Source organism: Octopus sinensis, linkage group LG13 (genome assembly GCF_006345805.1).
Source record: "Octopus sinensis linkage group LG13, ASM634580v1, whole genome shotgun sequence".
Lineage (NCBI taxonomy): Eukaryota > Metazoa > Mollusca > Cephalopoda > Octopoda > Octopodidae > Octopus > Octopus sinensis.
Genome location: NC_043009.1, coordinates 62499387 through 62519968, shown reverse-complemented (window position 1 = coordinate 62519968; position 20582 = coordinate 62499387). Strand labels below are relative to the sequence as shown.

The window sequence follows — 20582 nt, the reverse complement described above, 5'->3', positions numbered from 1 at the left end:
ATATATATATATATATATATATATATATATATATATATATATATATATATATATATATATATATATATAATATATATATATATATATTATATATATATGTATTCACACATGCATATATATATATATACACATGCCCATATGTATGCATACATACATACACATCACACATGTGCATACACATATATAAATGTAATTAAATAAAAGTTACAAAAATTTAGAAAAAAAAGAATTAGCAAAATAAGGAAAAAATAAAAGTGAAAAATAAAATATGGAATCCTCATTCTCATCAGGTAACAGTTGCTTTAAAAATGCCCAGTTTTGTTTAATCCTTCCCGTTTTTGTGGGCAGAGATATTTATGTAATGTGTCTCATCTCCCACCCAAACCTTGTATGTATCCCAGAGAGTTTGTCGTCGATCTTAGGTGACATAGAATAAGCAATTTATTATACTCTGCCTGCAGAACATGAACTCAAAACCTATAAATTCTAATATTTTATCCAATTCTACCATCTGCAACCCTTAATAATGGGAAAATATTCTGATTAATATTGGTTTTTGGCGGTGAAAATTTGTGTTTATGAAATTTTAATTCTGATGGAAATAAACTGTTCATGCTGGCCGAACTGGGATGATACTGAGCGGTCTTCATGCCTGTCTCCACATTATTTATATAATCACTGTTGCACTCATGAGCAGAAGATTGTGGTTTCAATTCTCAGGCTGGGTGGTGCATTGTGTTTTTGAGCAAAACACTTTGTTTCATGTTGCTTTACAATCATTCAGTATAGAATGTGTGGTACACCACTCACCTGTACAGGTAACGTTGATTTGATGGAGGGAATGAGCTAATGTACACCACGAACGTTTGATCACTTTAAACAAATCATCTGTGTTGATTGCTCACCAAGAAATTGTGGAATCCTCAACTGTTTCACCACATATTATCACTAAGAGGGAGCTGGTCACAGCCAACAAATGAAACATTGATTTCCTATATTAAAGCAAGGTTGTGGATTTATAAGGGATAGAAAGCTGGAGCTGAAGGATTAATGACCATCTTTGTCAATGGTATTAATGATGTAAGTCACTGTTAGATGCTACAAATGGTTTCCACTGGGTTTGAAACACACTTCTGTAGGTTCTACCGCTTCAGAACTTGTCTACAGGCATCACTACATGGAATGATGATGATGACTATTAATAATAATAATAATGATAATAATGATAATAGTTTTTATTGTAAATGTTTCCATTTTATTTGGAATTAAAAAACAAACAAGCAATTTTTTTTTTTTTTTGATTCTGAGAATATCTACAAATATAAGTTTTAGAACATTCCATACTGTACTGTACTGTACTGACCATGATTATACTGCACTGTCAAACCAACTCTGCACTATTGTCAATAGCTTTACTATACTGTCAATAACCCTACTATACCGTCAATAACTCTGCTGTACAGTCAACTTTACTCTGTTGTCAATAATCCTGCTGTACTATATTTTTAATAACACTACTGTCAATAACTCAATTGTACTATTAATGACTGCTGTACTGACTTGTCAACAAATCCATTGTAATGTCAATGACTCTAACTGTATAACTCTGTTGTCAACAACTCCCTCTACTATATATTTTCACTACTTCTGCTGTAAAAGTCTGCCAATAGCTCAACAGGCCATGAATAACTGCTGCATTGCACTGTCAATAACTTTATTGTATAGTTCTGTCAGTGTAGTCTCCTGTACTGTCAAAACTATCTACTGTACTTTCAAAGACATTTGGTGTCACACCTCTATGATACTAAACTGTCAATACCTCTATGTATACTGCAGTGTACTGTTAATGCCTCTTTTGTACTGTACTAGAAATTAATTACAAAATATTTAACAAAACACAAAACAACATTAACAACAAAAAGAAATAAAGAAATAAAAGAAAAGTAAACAAAAAAACAAGAAAAACTGAAGAAACCATTATATATATATGCATATTTGTGTGTGTAAGTATGTGTGTGTGTGTATGTGAGTGAATATATATATGTGTGTGTGTGTATGTATCAGTGTAGCTAGTGTGTATATCTCTTCAGTTTAAACACATGATGGAAAGATAATTCTTTCACTTTCTACCAAAAACTGCTATGTCAACGAGAAGGAAGAATTTATATACATATAATGTTTCCTATGATAAATGTAATGGAGGGAAAGCGAGTCACAGGTTTCTGTGTCTTTGATGAGCCATCATCAGAGCAAGGGTGGTTGTGTTTGTCTTGGAGAAATAACTTACAGGTGAACGGAAATCGATGGAAGATAGATACTCGAAGATTTAGTTGAAACAACCATGTCGGAACAAGTCTGTTGAGTGAAGAAGGGAGTGTTTGTAAGAAGGTGAAATGCACTCCGATGATGCCCCAAACTTGGTCAGTCCTTCCATAACACTTAGCTTTAAGGACATCAAGAACACAGACAATTCCTTTCCGTTATTAGCTGCGTCTGTAGAAAGTACAAGGGAACTGAGTATAAAGTTGATTAAAAAATGATCCTGTCATCATGTGTTCAAACTGGTAAGCAGATATATGCATATATACACACACACACACAAATATACATACATACATACATATATATATATATAATATATATATATATATATATATATATATATATATATATATATACACATACATATATATATATATATATATATATATAATACATATATATATATATATATACATATATATATATATATATATATATATATATATATATAATATATATATATACACATATATATATATATGTACTTTTATATACTTTTACATATTTATATATTCACACACACATACATGTATAGAGACGTGTTATACATATATATATATATATATGTATGTATGTACTTTTATATATTTATATGTATACACAGACATACATGTATACAGACGTGTTATATATATGTATGTATGTATGTAATGCATGTTGCATGCTGACTAAATATTTTCTATGTACAAATAGGATACATGGTTTAAAGCCAGCGTAGTTTTTTTCCTTCTTTAAACCGCCCCAGTCATGGTTATCTCCCCTTACAAGCCAAGGCAACGTGGCGACGATGGACAACTTTAACATAAAAATAGTTTTCATTTTTGTTTTTTTTTTTCCTGTCAAAAATACCATCTTATGTCACACAAACTACTGTGAATTAATCGATAAAGGATCCTGTGATTTTTTTAAATATTATATCAAAGTGGTTTTGTCGTGTTCTTAAAATAAAGATTCTTTTTTTTTTCTTTTCTCATTCATTTATATTAATGATCCACTTCGATGCTGTGTTTTTTTTCCTCGTGGTAGAAAATATATGTCTTGTTTGAACGTAACTTCTGAATTTATGTCTAACGTCCAACAAAAAAATATACCTCATTCAGTGTTCGGATGAAGAATGTTACGTTTGTTGTCGAATAGGATGTAGTAATGTTCCTTATTCTTCTCATAAACATTAATCAATTATTTTTCAGTACAACCCTTTTGTATTTTCTTGTTTCTTGAACTCTTTATACGTCACTTTCATATTTTAGTCGCCTTTTTACTTCAACTAGTTATTTTCTTTTTTTATTTAACAAATGATTTTATGAGGTTGGGGGGAAAATATTAACCATAAAAAAAGTTAATGAAGGGTAAACTAAAAAAAAAAAAAAAGGATAAACTCAAGGGGTGGGGTAAGAGGAATTAAACTAAAGTGAAATAAGGAGTGAAATAATTGCACAAAGTAGTCCTTATTGGTTGAGGTTTGTCAAACTTTCTTGACTATTTGACTTTCGTTTCCATGCATGTTTCCAGATATTCGAGAGACATACTGTAGAATGGAATCGGAAGAAGATAATAAGTGGTATAGAAATATGTGTGAATATATTCCAGGCCATGACTCCATAGAAACGCATTTGTGCGGGATTGAACTCGGAGCGGTGAATCTCAAACGTGTAGATACCCCACATGGCTATGTTACAAACCATTAGGAAAGTAATGAATTCTCGTCCAGTCTTCTGCCTCTGTAATTGTGGTGTGTGAGCTGTACGCCGAATACCATTCAATATAAACATAGTTTGCAGAGATGATTCAAATATGGCGAGAATACTGGACAGGAGAATTATTAAACCGCTTCGATCGATCCCTTCCACACCAATGGCTATGATACTGAGGAAACCAAATATATATTCGCCTGGTAACGAGACAATTAGTAGCATTTCTTCGAGGGAGAGCTCGCTTTTCAAACTAAATCGTAAATCTTTCATCCTGACGAAGGCCAGGATGAGTGCTATAGATGCGATTACATTGAGGACAACTTGAGAAAGATGTTCTAGCTGGATGGCTGCGTCTGTGTAAGACGGATTATTGATTAGCATGAAGAAGACTATCATTGAGATAACAGCGGACACCAGTATGAAAATACCCATAAATAAACCACGACTTGATGACGAGCAGTCGACACTTAGCTTCTGAGATCGAACCTTAGCCTCGCGCTGACTCTCTTCGTCGCTGGATTGGTAAAGAAGTTGCTTTCCGATGTTGGACCACATTACATACAGGATTCCTGGTTTTGGAAATAAAATGGAAAACATAGCATTAGTGGCAGAAAAAGCACTTGGAATTATGGAAATATTTCAAAATTAGGTTTATATTAAAGCAACAAAAATGAAATGAATTTTGATTATTTAAGTTTATTGGAAAGAACTCACCGGAAATTATAGAGTAATAATTGGAGTGACCCGCTGTGCTTGAAGAGACCTATTGAGTCAAGTACGTCAACATCAACATAAAAAAAAAATCAAATGGAAATTGTAGTTATGATACCTGTGCTGGTGGCATGTAAAAAGCACCATCCGAACGTGGCTGATGCCAGTGCCGCCTGACTGGCATCCGTGTTGGTGATACATAAAAAGCACCAAATACACTCAGAGTGGTTGGCGTTAGGAAGGGCATCCAGCTGTAGAAACACTGCCAGATCAAACTGGAGCCTGGTGCAGCCTCCTGGCTTCCTAGGCCCCAGTTGAACTGTCCAACCCATGCTAGCATGGAAAACGGACATTAATCGATGATGATGATGATGATGAATTAGTTATTATTTTCCAGAAGCTGATGTAAGTAGTGGCAAGAAACTTGTCTAAGGATGTAATACAACATTTACGATGCCATTCAAATCTACATTAGCTCCTTCATGTGTCATATGGACTCATAAGGCTGATTTCCTGGTTTCTGTGATGTATATTTACTCCTGGACAGGATGCCAGTCAACTGCAGGAACACTCACTTTTGCCAGCTGAGTGGACTGGACTAACATGAAATGAAGTGTTTTGTTCAATAACACAACATAATGCCCGATCCTGGAATTGAAACCACAATCTTATGATCATGAACCCAACACCTTAACCACTAAGCCATACACCACCACTACATAGAAATTCACTCCACAATGTCATAGAGCTGTATCTCTACACAGTCTACCACAAGGTCCAGTCCTTGTTGTGGCTTGTGTGTCTCAGTGACCCTAAGAGCTATGACTGAGGAGTGCCAGCTCTTGGCTGGACGCTCCCATACTGGACAGGTCAAAAGATAGAAGCCAGATGAATATGGGCCACTTCTTCCTAGTTGAGGTGATCCATATTAGTTTGGCCCAAGGGAGGAGTGTTGGCCCTATGTAAGCTGAAATGGATTTGAATAGGGCCAACATTCCTACCTAGAAAAAAATAAACGAACAATAGTTTCCAGGAAACCTAATAACCTCTAAGTACATTTAATATTCCTTGAGAACTTTAATACTCCCCATCAGCATTGTGGCATTCTTTAAATTGGCATCTATCTCATTAATGTATATATGGTGGCCCATGGGTGGATGTTGCTTACCTTGACTTTGCTAAAGCTTTTAATTCTGTGCCACACAAAAGACTTATGGTAAAACTCTCTGCAATGGGTGTGAAAGATGATCTTTTTAACTGGTTGGAGTCCTTCATTCTCAGCCAAAAAGAGGTAGTCACAGTTCTAGGACAGCATTCTTCACCCTATGAGATTATGAGATGTCATCTGGTGTACTGCAGGGATCTGTTCTTGGTCCCCTTTTGTTTGTTGCATACAATAATGACATAGATGCCAACTTAAAGAATGCCACAGTGCTGAAATATGCAGATGACATCAAGATGTACCTTGGGGGATAAAAATGGCATCCTGAACACTAGAGATCTTTCCTGTAATCGGACCTGGACACAATGCTGCAGTGGATCACAGACTGGCAACTCAAGCTGGCTGTGGACTAGTGTACCACCATGCATTTTGGGAGGAAAAGCCCAATGTCCACATACTCCCTCCACAATGCTAAAATCCAGAAGTTTTCTTGTGCATGTGACTTGGGCATTACTGTCAGCAGCGATTTGCGCTGGACAAAGCACATCTCTAAAATTATCAAGAAGGCTGATGGTGTTTTGGCATCACTCAGCAAGACCTTTATCAGCTGCTCTCCAGCTATCCATTTAAGGTTTTATATGGCTATGGTGTGGCCACACTTGGAATTTGCACCACCAGTCTGGAACCCCTGTCTTGCTCAGAACATTGACCTCCAGGAAACTGTTCAGAGACATGCAACCAAGTGAATACCCCCCATCAGGCATCTACCATACTCACCTTCCTTCCCTGGGTATAGATACATTGGAGCTCTGACATCTGGCAACTGGCTTGGTAAACACCCACAAAATTATTAAACATTGTGCCAACAACAACCTCAAGTACCTTTTTGAATTCCATGTGTCTAACACACATGGGCATGCCTACAAATTCAAAAAACAGCACAGTTCCCATGACTTTCAAAAACATTTTTTCCCACAGTTGCTGAATCATGGAACAAATTACCTGCATCAGTTGTCAGCTGCTGAGACATTGCATCCTTTAAAACCTCCATGCTTCCTGAAATTCGCCAACACTACACCTGATATACCTCCGCTCCATACACATGCATACATGTATATCATGCCTCATACACTGTTCATTTTCCTGACATTTGTACATAATTCTATGTACTATACATGCACCTTTGATAATAGGGGTGGACTGAGCCATCAGAGCTCTGAAGGGCCCGCACTCTACATTTTAACTCTTTGATAGCAATGCTAAGGGGCTTGGTGAACATCCCCTTATGTACAAGGGCCCTTAATACTCTCAGTCCACCCCTGTTTGATAAGCTGTAGTGCACCTGAACACTGTACACAATAATTTCATTATTACTATTATTAAACATAAAAGCAAACATATATGTTATGTAAAAGTCATTATCCGAACATGGTCGATGCCTGTACCTGCTGACTGGCTCCTGTGCCAATGACATGTAAAAAGTACTATCTGAACATGATTGATGTCAGGGCCGCCTGACTGGCTCCTGTGCCAGTGGTACGTAAAAAGCACCCACTAAATTCTCTTTAGGAAGGGCATCCAGCTGTAGAAATATTGCCAGATCAGATTGGAGCCTGGTGCAACTGCTGGCTTTCCAGGCCTCAGTCAAACTGTCCAACCCATGCCAGCATGAAAAACGGACGTTAAATGATGATGATGATGTTATAGGCACAGGAGTGGCTGTGTGGTAACCACATGGTTCCTGGTTCAGTCCCAATGCATGGCACCTTGGGTAAGTGTCTTCTGCTATAGCCTCAGGCTGACCAAAGCCTTGTGAGTGGATTTGGTAGATGGAAACTGGAAGAAGCCTGTTGTATATATATATATATATATATATAATAGAAATATTAAAATAACTAAGTCTCTCTAAAAGAGAACAGCGGCAGCATTCCCGGAAAATAATAGTTATCGCCATACTAATATGGCATTCTTATAAAAATAAGAAAAAAGCTGTCCGCTTATTAGCTCCATGAGGCCATCGCCTTAAGTTAGCTATTTGATACACAAACTGTATCCATATAACCTTCGAACAAGGGAGGTCAGTCGCTCCACACTACTTGACCGGCAGCTACAGACGCGTTTCGGAGTATTGCCCCTTTTCAATGCAGCGTAGCCAGCCAGTAGGTGTCGCTTCCGACAATCTCTGTTCGATGGTTTTATTTACCTAGTTTCGGTGGAATACATCCACTTGTTTTCAATAATAGAAATATTAAAATAACTAAGTCTCTCTAAAAGAGAACAGCGGCAGCGTTCCCGGAAAATAATAGTTATCGCCATACTAATATGGCATTCTTATAAAAATAAGAAAAAAGCTGTCCGCTTATTAGCTGTGTGGTGAAACGTTAGCCATGGGATGTTATTGTATATTGTGTTGCGACCACAGTACACGGAGAGAATCTAGCGACACCCAATGATTATTAGATATATTATAATTGGGATGTCGCTGGCGACGACGCAACTTAGGATAATAATACTGATTTCAAATTTTGGCACAAGGCCAGCAATTTCGGGGGAGGAGATGGGTCGAATGCATCGACCCCTAGTGCTCAACTGGTACTTGTTTTACCCACCCAGAAGGGATGAAGGGCGGAGTCGGCCTTGGCGGAATTTGAACTCAGAACGTAAAGACGACTTAGCAAATGATGAATGTGGAGATGGAAAAAATGGTCGGTGGGATACATTCCGAAATTTTCATTTTTTTTTATCCTTTGCTAGTTTTAGTCATTGGATTGCGGCCATGCTGGAGCATCGCCTTGAGGGGTTTTAGTCAAACAGGTCGACCCCAGTACTTTTTTTGTTTTGTTAAGTCTTATTTTATCGGTCTCTTTTTATCGAACCGCTAATTGGCGAGAAATAAGGCTTTGCATACGACACCTTGCTCATTCACCTAAGTACTATCCAGGCCCTCGATGTTGTTTAAATTCGGTGATCGGAAGGGAACCGGTGTTTTCAACTTTATGTAGTTGTAAGCATCATCATTAACAACAAAATATATGACAAATATGGGAAATAAAAATTAATAAAAACTAAATTAGACAAAAATAGACTTTTTTTCTTCAAATCCGAAACTCAGTCTTTTTAAAGTCAACGTAATTTCATATACAAATATATATTGTTGCTTATTTTGATTTTATAAATACATGTATATATATATATATATATATCGATAGATAGATAATAGATATGTATACACAGACACACACACGTGTATGTCAGAATGTATATACATATGGATGTATCCACAGAAGAGGTTTTACTATTAAGACTTTTTTTTTTTTCATCTTTTTAACACCTATTTTTTTTTTTTTTCATACAAAACTCAGTTGTTTCTTTTTTCTCTGTTGCAGAAAAAAAAACAAGGTGTGTGCATGCGTAAATATATATATATATATATATATATATATACACACACACACACGCACGCATACATACATACACCCACCACACACTTTACTTTATATGTGTGTAAGCTGCAATATTACCGTTTTCTATTACTGACATTTATCTGTTTCTTCGCCAATAGTGTTTGTTATCTCCGCAAGAGCTTTTGACTCGTTGGCACTGCTTAGCAAGGATTTGGGTTTGGAAATGTCTTCCAAACCAGTCGGTTTGCCTTTTCGCTTGCTTACCAAATTCCGTTTGCTTTTTAAATCACTCCTGACTCTTCGCTTACTACTCGTTGTCGGCTGGAGTTTGACGGTTTTACCTTTCGAGTTGTTCTCCACTTTACCTTCACTGCCGAACAAATTTGCAAACATCCCGCTTTCGTTTGAATCGTGTTCCAATGGAGATAAAGAAAATGGTGTGTTGGTATTTTTGGACCTGTAATTTACATTTAAAGCCTTTTTCAAATTAGAAGGAAAATTTTCTTGGTCTGGGTTATCCTCCCACGAGGAATCGGCAAACTTCCACTTGATTTCTTTTTCTTTTCCATCTATGGTCGAATAAAACACCGAGTCATCCGGGTCTGGGGTTGAAGTACCTTGTAAATTAGGTTGCGATAATTCCTGGCTTTCAGAAGAAATCTTTCGCAGATTCTGAGGTTTCGCCAAAAAGTTACAGTCAGTTTGCGAACGCTGAGCAGTTGACATAAATTGATCATTTAAAGATGAACTGAAGGACGCAAAGTTTTTCTTTTCTCTTTCCAACATGGATTCAATAAAAGAATTGCTCCCAGATTTCTGAAGACACGGAGAATTTTCCACAGAGGTTTCTTTGGCAGTAGTACCGTCTTCACTCAGTGTATATATATATATATATATACGTAAATATTAGAGAGCCAACTTTGAGTATGTTAACTCTATGTGCTAGACATAGACCCACCAGTCAAGGTCTATGTCTAGCACATAGAGTTAACATACTCAAAGTTGGCTCTCTAATATTTACGGATAAATATGAATTTGTATCCCCGGTTCTTTTGTGCTAGGTCGCTTGGTGTTAAAATAAGGGTATTATTAAATTAATATCTATAATTTTATTCACCCTCATTATTGTATATATATATATATATATTATATATATATATATATATGTATATATTGTGTGTCTGTGTTTGTCCACCACACCATTGCCTGACAACCGATGTTGGTGTGTTAATGTCCCTATGACTTAGCAGTTTGGCAAAAGAGACCGATAGAATAATATATATATATAGTTCAGAAGTTTGCTTCCTCCCTCCATCACACCATTTTAGGTTGAGTCCTACACAGTAGAACCTTGGCCAAGTGTCTTCTCCTATAGTTCCAAACTGACCAAAGCCTTGTGAGTGGATTTGGTAGATGGAAACTGAAAGAAGCCTGTTGTATGTAATACATATATCTGTACACACACACACACACACATGTGTGTGAGCATGAGTATATTTTTTTGTGTGTCTCCTAATCTTGAAAAAAGTGTGGTAGCTGTAAATGAATGTCACTGTTATACATGCAGTGTTGTTAATTTCTTAGCTATATTGTGCAAAATCACGACTGCTTCATGCAACCATTGAGAATTGGACATTAGATGCTGACAATAATGGTGAAGATGATGATGATGATATGTATGTGTGTATTGTATGTCACCCCCATCATGGTGATCATCTTCATTTTATGTGTTTTCCCATACCTTCACAACCTGGAATATACATTCTTACATGCAAATATACAGGGTGTCCATAAATTACCTTTACAATTTGAAAATTTAAAAAAAATTACAAAATGGAAAATAAAGTTAACTGAGCGGAGTTTATTGGAAAACAGAGAAACAAATAAAGTTTTATGAGAAACATCAGAGCAATTCCACATTGGTTCCATGGTTTGCATGCAACACATCCCGATAATATAATGGAATAAATTACGGAGGTTGTAAAGATAATTTATGAACACCCTGTATGCAAATATATAAAGAAAATAATCTAGCCATGATGGTTGATTTAAGTGAAGAAATGAAAAGGTGAAATATTACCTGCACAGATGAGACTGTACTGGATGCTGCATGGGTACAAATATGGAGCTGCATCTTCAACAACTTTACTCATAAGGCTTGTCTCGATGCATTTACCACTGCCAGAGTCTACTCCGGCGTGAAAGCTTGTGTTAATACCGCCTGTAGATGAAATAATTACGCTGAGGTCACCTAGAAAGAAACATTTCAAACACTGTTCCAATTACATTGTGTAAGGCCTACGGCTTTGGCAGATGACAGCCGTTGGAGGATTCAACCCCCACACCGGCTTTTCTGATGATGATGAGATGATCCAACAGCAAGGAACAAGCTCAGCAGGTAGCACAGGATATGATGAGACGATCCAAAGGCAAGGAACATGCTCAGTAGATGGCTCAGAATACGATGAGATGATCCAAGGACAAGGAACATGCTCAGTAGATGGCTCAGAATACGATGAGATGATCCAGTGGCAAGGAACATGCTCAGTAGATGGCTCAGAATACGATGAGATGATCCAGTGGCAAGGAACAAGCTCAGTAGAAGGCTCAGAATACGATGAGATGATCTAGTGGCAAGGAACAAGCTCAGTAGAAGGCTCAGAATATGATGAGATGATCCAGTGGCAAGGAACATGCTCAGTAGAAGGCTCAGAATACGATGAGATGATCCAGTGGCAAGGAACAAGCTCAGTAGAAGGCTCAGAATACGATGAGATGATCCAGTGGCAAGGAACAAGCTCAGTAGAAGGCTCAGAATACGATGAGATGATCCAGTGGCAAGGAACAAGCTCAGTAGAAGGCTCAGAATACGATGAGATGATCCAGTGGCAAGGAACATGCTCAGTAGAAGGTTCAGAATACAATGAGATGATCCAAGGACAAGGAACATGCTCAGATGGCTCAGAATATGATGAGATGATCCAGTGGCAAGGAACATGCTCAGTAGATAGCACAGGATATGATGAGATGATTCAACATTAGAAGCACAAGCTCTGCGAATAGCACAGGGTTGTGGGAGAGAAGATGATGGGAGGGTCCCATTAGATATAAGCTCAAGCAACTCATGCCAAACAGGAAGGAAAATTTGAGGGTTTCGTTTTTCCTGAGAGTATTAGGGATAAATATGTGCATGTGTATGTGTGTATGCAATACATACATATACATATATATGTATATACATATATCTATATATAAATATATACATATGTATGTGTATGTATATATACATACACACACATATATATATATGTATAAATTCATATACATACATATATATAAATTTATATATATACATGTATATATATATATATATATATAAATTATATATATTTATTATATATATATGTATATATGTATATACATATATACACACACACATACATACACATACACACACACACATATATGTAAGTATATATACATATACACACGTATATGTATAAATACACATACATACATACATACACAGGCAGTGCAAAAGTAGGTATACAGTAAGTAGTACCTAATTCATTAAAATTATTAGCACATCAAATTAATTATCATAAATAGTAATAATAATATTTTTATCGTAACTTTTAATTTTTTTCGATAAAAATAAACGAGTATTGTAGGTGTTTTTCTTTTTCTGTAACTGTATACCTACTTTTGCCTCACCCTGTGTATGCCTAAATATATGTGTTGTGTGTGTGCGTGCACGTACGCGTGTGTGAAGGTACATGGCTAAGTGGTTAGGGTGTTGTTCTTACAATGGTAAGATCATGGTTTCAATTCCCAGACCGTATTGTAAATTGTGTTCTTGAGCAAAACACTTCATTTCACATTGCTGCAGTCTACTCAGCTGTAACTGGGTAACACTGCAACAGCCTGGAATTCCATTCAGAAGGGATGTTTGCCTCCCCACTTAGCCAGCTGGGTTGGCCTCATTCGAGAGTGACAACAATTCAAGGACTATTGAGAAGTTTAAGGTCTCATTTTAAGTCTGACTTTAACCCTTTAGCATTCAGATTATTTTGTAATCAAATGTAATCCTTATTTATTCACATTGCTTTCAGTTAATCCTGGATTATCTCATAGCTTCAAGATTCTAATGATATGACTGCTTATGTTTTGAATGACATTGTAGGGTAAGTATGAGAGGCCTGATTCGGCCAGTTTGAACATAAAACAGGCAGAAAATTTTGAGCCGGATATGGTCAGTTTAAATGCTAAAGAATATCCTGATGCTATTTTAAAAACGTCTCATCTCTTGAAACATGTTTTAATCATTGATTTGATTAAGAAAAAAAATTCTTGAAGTGCTACGAAATTAACAGGATCAAATAGCAATATTTAGGGGCAAGATAATGGCAGAGGGATGGCAGAATTGGTAGCATGCCAGGCAAAATGCTTAGTGGCATTCCATCCATCCTTATGTCCTGTGTTCAAATTCCACTGAGGTCAGCTTTGCCTTTTAGGGTCAACGAAATAAGTATCATTTGAGCAGTGGGGTCAATGTAATGGAATTACCCCCCACTCATGAAATTGCTGGCCTTGAGCCAAAATTTGTAACCAATATTCTGGGGCAAGATAAGGCACCGAACTGGCAGAATCATTAACATACCAGGCAAAAATCTTCGTAGTATTCTTATATATATATATATATGTAGGTCCCAGGTTGAGTCGGGGTTAACCACAGTAAATAAGGTACTCAATACATAGCAGAGTAAATTAATTTATTTTATAGAAGGAGCTTCTACAGGACTAGCATATATATATATATAAGAAAAAATGGAAAGAGTTGTAACATTGTCTTTGAGATTCAAACCTCAAACACTGTGCCTCTCTGTAACTCATAAATCTGTGCTAACCACAACACCAAAGCATACCTATCTAATTTTGAGTTGAGGTTTCAACTCCCGTCACATCACCCTACGGAGTTAGCCTATGTTCATTTGTCTTGGCAACTCTGTATATATTAAGTGTGTGAGCTTAATCTGCACATGGGGTAGGGGATATATTTAAGACGTGAATGTGTGAATGCGTAGGCTAGGAATGTTAGTTAGAACAGTGAGAGAATGTTAGATCAATGAATCAATGAGAAGAATTTCATTAAATCAGCCGTGGCTGTCGAAACTTACCATTGTCTTGATTGAATGAGTATTCAGAGCCATTGCCGCTACCGGTGTAGGTCAATGGTTCTGCTTCTGGTGCCGCGTGGACTTTATTTTCTTTGATGCTCGTATGTTCATGGATCTCCCTAATGGTCTCCTTCACCAGATCGCGCGTCCAGACACTCAGATTCGTTCCAACCATGTGCATCAGACCGAAACGTGCAATTGCCTTATAACTTTGGATACACATCTGTAAAGAGAGATATTCCTCTGTTAGATGATGTGTGGTGGTCCTCATCTAGCATTCTTTCTCATCTATGTGCTTGTGTGAGTGTGTGTGCTTGTGCATGTGTGTATGGGAACACACATATACACACACTTGTACATACACACACGTCCACAAATACTTATACACATAATATAAATAATATATAAATATATGCATATATACATACATATATGTACACACTAACATATATATGTATATATACATGCATATATGGGTACAGGACATCAAAACAACGTTGAACACAATGAGAAACAAAAACATAGAAAACGAACTTTTTTTCAAACACCAAAAAAATAAACAGAGAAACGAGACATGAGAAAAAGCAGAGAAACATAAAGAATATTCCCCTTCATCAGTTGTCCCTGTTTCATCTACTCCACATTTTCGAAGGCAAGGACAATATGCAACTTCGTTGAAACAGTCCTTCCCACAAAGCAAATTAAATAAAATTTAGGATTTTTTGCGGAGGGTAAAAGTGGTAACAAGAACAGGACAATGTCTCGTTTCTCTGTTTTTTTTCGTTGTTCAAAGCTCGTTTTCTGTTTCTGTTTTCGTGTCTCATTGTGTTCAACGTTTTTTTTGATGTCCTGTACTCAAAGAAGCACTCCGTCGGTTACGACGACGAGGGTTCCGGTTAATCCGATCAATGGAACAGCCTGCTCGTGAAATTAACGTGTAAGTGGCTGAGCACTCCACAGACACGTGTACCCTTAACGTAGTTCTCGGGGATATTCAGCGTGACACAGAGAGTGACAAGGCCGGCCCTTTGAAATACAGGTACAACAGAAACAGGAAGTAAGAGTTAGAAAAAGTTGTGGTGAAAGAGTACAGCAGGGATCAGCACCATCCCTGCCGGAGCCTCGTGGAGCTTTAGGTGTTTTCGCTCAATAAACACTCACAACGCCCGGTCTGGGGATCGAAACCGCGATCCTACGACCGCGAGTCCGCTGCCCTAACCACTGGGTCATTGCGCCACCACTATGCATGTATATATACATATATATATGTAGGTATGTACATATATGTATGTATATATGCATATATTTATATATTATTTATATCATTATATGATCGAACGCCGCGCATCCTTTTCCAAGTAAGTTTTACTTATGTACATACCTTGAATGCAAACAAATATGATTCCAAGCACTAACCCAAAATATGAACTAACTTGGACAATAAGCTATTTAACCTATGCCGGCATGGAAAGATTGGACATAGAGTGATGAAATGATGATATATAGCTGCTGTGTGGTAAGTAGCTTTGCTTACCAATCACGTGGTTCCGGGTTCAGTCCCACTGCATGGCACCTTGGCCAAGTGACTTCAACTATTGCCTCGAGCCGATATACATGCATATATATATATGTATGTATGTGTATGTATATGTTTGTGTGTGTGTGTTTGTCCCCTCCAACATTGACAACCGATGCTGGTGTGTTTATGTCCCTGTAACGTAGCGGTTCAGCAAAAGAGACCGATAGAATAAGTACTAGGCTTACAAAGAACAAGTCCTGGGGTCGATTTGTTCGACTAAAGGCGGTGCTCCAGCATGGCTGCAGTCAAACAAGTAAAAGAATATATAGAGTGGTTGGCGTTAGGAAGGACATCGAGCTTGTAGAATCTCTGCCAGATCAAGATTGGAGCCTGGCGCAGCCATCTGGTTTGCCAGTCCTCAGTCAAATCGTCCAACCCATACTAGCATGGAAGTGGACGTTAAACGATGATGATGATATATATATATATACATACATACACGTGCGTGTGTGTGCACATGTGTAATGCATACACACATTTATGCATATATAAACATATATATATACATGCATACACGTAACGTACTCACTCACACACTTACACACCCACAGACAGACACAGCATTTTGAATTTGATTTGCAAGAACTTTGATATGAAAACCATTTGTTGAAAGCAACTCCATCGTATTTTGAGACAGAGACACTCAAGCAATAATCACTCTCTTTGGTAAAGGACCACTTGAGTTTTAGTTATAAATCTTTCACCATAAGAGTGGTCTGACCTTTTCATTGACTTTAATCTTTCAATATTTTATGAAATTGTTGAGAAAGGAGCCTGATTATTGTCACAAGTCTCATCTTTCTATTTAGGTTGTCAAGCATCAAATATGTTGTCATGTTGATGCTTTCTTTCATTTTATTTTTCACTGTCCATTTTAAAAATTTATAATTATATTTTCATTTGTTTGTTTATTTTTTTTTGTTGGTGGTATCATAAAAATGTGTGCGTATAGTTTGTAGGTTATGTGTGTAAGTATGTATATGTGTATGGTGTGTAGTTTGTAGATTGTGTGTGTGTGTACAAGTGTAGTTTATGGGTATGTGTGTTTCTGCTTCGTGTTTGTATATGTGTGTGTAGTTGACCTTAGTGGACTTTTAATCTTATAGTATTCTCTTTCATTCTTGTATTGCTGTAGTGGTGAGTTGTTGTTATGGAGATGTTACACCATTTATTCTTTCCATGGCTTATGCGTGTGTGTTTGTGCATGCGCGGGGGCCCCGCATGTGTTGATAGCTTATGTGTGTGTGTGTGTGCGAACGAGCCGGCCACCGCATATGTTGTCAGGAACTACTTCCAGTATGCATACAGCCTCCATAACCTGTCATAATGTTGGGTCTTTGAGATGTGTGGAAAGAAATTTTGATGTCACCATTGCTTATTGATCCATTGTATTTCGGTATTGCACGTTGGCTGTCTATGAATAACTGTGCATAAATAACTCGTATGAATAACTGTGTATGAATAAACTTTATTAGCTTGTACATGTATGTACGCATGCGTATTTGTGAATGTGTTTAAAGAAGGGAAAAGAAAGTTAAAAAAGACCTAATTCAAAGTTGAAAATTTGATGGATCAAAGTAAAGTTAGAGTAGCTTCCCTTGTAATCACAATTACCTCAGTCATTTGTAGTAGCTTCCCCTCGACCACACGCACGCACACACGGTTACGTGCGCGCGCTTAAGTGCGAGTGTATTAAGTACGTGAGTATTGTGTTTGTGTACACACGCAAATATTTAAATATTTTTGCCCTTCTAGGAGATAACACACACAAAAAAACCTCCCACAGAATAGAGATATATAATTCTAGATATGAACATATCTTTTATTTTTTTTACTTGTTTCAGTCTTTAGATTGTGGCCATGCTGGGGCACCGCCTTGAAGAAGTTTAGTCGAACGAATCAAAACCCAGGACTTTTTTTTTTTGAACCAAAGGGAACATAAACACACCAGCACCGGTTGTCAAGCGGTGGTGGAGGACAAACACAGATTCGAAGACACATACACACACGCACACACATACGACGGGCTTCTTCCAGTTTCCGTCTACTAAATCCCTTCACGAGACTTTGGTCGGCCTGAGGCTATAGTAAAAGATACTTATCCAAGATGTCACACAGTGGAACTGAACCCGGAACCATGTAGTTGGGAAGCAAATTTTTTACCACACATCCACCCGAATATTACACCCGAAAGTGAGAAAACGCTGGTTTAACAAGTCAAGGTTTACTATTTCTGTCTGGTTGCTCTTCTTCAGCATTGGTCATGGTTGTATTTACTGCTCCTAAGTTGTTAGAAATACAGACCCCCTTGAGGGGTTGTAAGCCTTAAATTGTCCCTTGTACCAAACTAGAAATACGCTCAGAGAATTAATTCTTCATATATTCTACAGTGTATAATATAACTTCTGTCACAGATTCTTACAACCACTGGACATGTAAATCAGAGTAACATGGTGGAACAGATTTCACATCATATGGAGTTACAGTCCACCTTGAAGTATATAGGTACCAAATGATGGCACAATCCACTTGGATGTAAGGAGGTGTCCCATGGAGGTACTGCCACCTAAATGTAAGTAGGTTCTAGAAAATGGTACAGTCTACCCATTAGCAGTAGCTTTCTTCAGCCGAATACACGTTGTTGATTGGTTGAAATTACCCAAATATGACAACTTTAACACGAAATAACTTCTAAAATACCAAATTTTGTCCAAAATGTTCAAAGTAAACCGTGTTCTGCCTGAGACATTCCACCAGTATACGAAGTTTCAAACTGTTTAGTCAAAATAAAATTAATTAAAAAATCTGTGAGCCAAACTGAACAGATCTCTTTTGTGTGACCTCGAGTCGAGCAAAGTGGATTGGTCAATAGAAATTCAAAGAGTGTGTTTGTGTGTGTGCTTATTCTCCCACCACCAATGCCAACCGGTGTTGGTGTGTTTACGTCCCTGTAGTTTAGCGGTTCGGCAAAAGAGACCGTAGAATAAGTTCCAGGCTTAAGAAAAATAAAAGTACTTGGGGTCGAATTCATTCGACTAAAAAATTCCTCAAGCTGATGCCCCAGCATGGCCACAGTCTAATGACTGAAACAAGTAAAAGATAAAGTAAGATACAACCAGGAGGGAGAGATGAAGGAGTTAGAAATGAGGGGTGGGGATGAGGAGGTGGAGGGTACACGAAGCGGTAGCTGGAGAAGGAAAAAAAATTCTCCAGCTTTGTGACTTACCTTGGAATTAAGATTAAGAAAAAGATGGAAAAGAGGGGAAAGATGGAAGAGAATGTGATAGAGAAGAAGGAAGTGAGTGCGTGTTGGGGTTGGTGGTGGTGGCCGTGTGACTTACCTTGGAATTAAGAAAGACAAAGTAGAGCTGTGCAAATGTGAATGTTAAATGCACAATTGGGAGCAGTCGCTGTAGGACGTTGATACAAGGGGACCGTAAGTCAAGCTCAAAGAACTCTCCAAACTGTAGTCCACTCTTTATCATACTTCCTATCCCAAAACCTGTAAAGACATACGACAACGACTGTGTTAGCTTTTACGGTAAACCTCCGAACACTTTTATATATGTATTATATATATATATATATATATATATATATATAATATATATATATATATATATATATATTATATATATATATATATATATATATATATATATATATGTCTAAGCAAAATAAGACAAAGTAGAAAATACTAAAATAATTTTATCATGATGAACATTTTAGTACATATTAGACTATAAAAATGATGAACACCTTAATCGATTTTCGAACTTTATTGGGTTCTCATCAGAGGCGTCCAACATCATTCTGACAGTCGCCAAAGAAACAAGCAATATATATATATATATATATATATATATATATATATATATATAAATTTAAAATAGGATAAAATCTTTATAAGAAATTATCAAGTAGTTTTATATATATATATATGTATGTATGTATGTATGTGTATATATATATATATATGCATTTATGGGTACAGGACGTCAACAACTGTGTAAACAACATGAAATACGAAAAGAAACGAGTTAAATACGCAAACAACGAGATAAATAATGTAAAACAGGACACATAAACACAGAGAACGACCCTTCATCAGTTGTCGGCTGTCCATCTACTCATTTCGAGCATGTAGTATATATACACACAGACAAGTACAAATATGCGTATGCAAGGGATTACGTACCGACTGCGCCAAGTCGCAAGTAGAAACTCCCTGTATCGGTGATGGTTTTGTATCTCATGCGATAGTGTAAGTTGTCTTCTGATTTCCGAAATTTTGTCATTCCCCCGAGTGTCCGGGTGTGTAAAATGTAGACGTAGGCATACAATAAGAACATTATGCTCATTCCAAATAGATAGAAGTAGAAGCCCTGGCAAAAGAAGAAAAAACAATATACATAAATATATATACAACGGTAAACAACCTCGTCGTAGTCGTCGGCATCATCATCATCATCATCGTCACAGTCATTACCACCGTCATCATCATCGTCATTATCATTGTCATCGTCGTTGCTG

At 37.1% G+C, this 20582-nt stretch overlaps 1 protein-coding gene and 1 long non-coding RNA gene across 5 annotated transcripts in view; both read right to left on the bottom strand.

Annotated features, from left to right (window-relative positions):
* Window positions 1-1216: 1216 nt before the first annotated feature.
* Window positions 1217-2630, bottom strand: LOC118765841. The gene is made up of 2 exons (XR_005001737.1): window positions 1561-2630; window positions 1217-1467 (listed from the first exon to the last, which is right to left on the bottom strand). It is a non-coding gene; the product is annotated as an uncharacterized LOC118765841 (long non-coding RNA).
* Window positions 2631-3048: 418 nt separating this feature from the next.
* LOC115218580 (proton channel OtopLc) overlaps window positions 3049-20582 on the bottom strand; it is an 84081-nt gene continuing 66547 nt past the window's right edge. For 3 of the 4 annotated variants that reach the window (XM_036508448.1, XM_036508449.1, XM_029788472.2), the window contains 5 exons: window positions 20248-20434; window positions 19391-19551; window positions 14471-14693; window positions 11374-11544; window positions 3049-4585 (listed from right to left, as the gene is read on the bottom strand). In XM_036508448.1, the coding sequence (XP_036364341.1) occupies window positions 3771-4585; window positions 11374-11544; window positions 14471-14693; window positions 19391-19551; window positions 20248-20434 (1557 nt within the window). In that variant the 3' untranslated portion in view covers window positions 3049-3770. The remainder of the gene's footprint in view (window positions 4586-11373; window positions 11545-14470; window positions 14694-19390; window positions 19552-20247; window positions 20435-20582) is intronic. The other variant, XM_036508450.1, reaches the window with a different exon arrangement.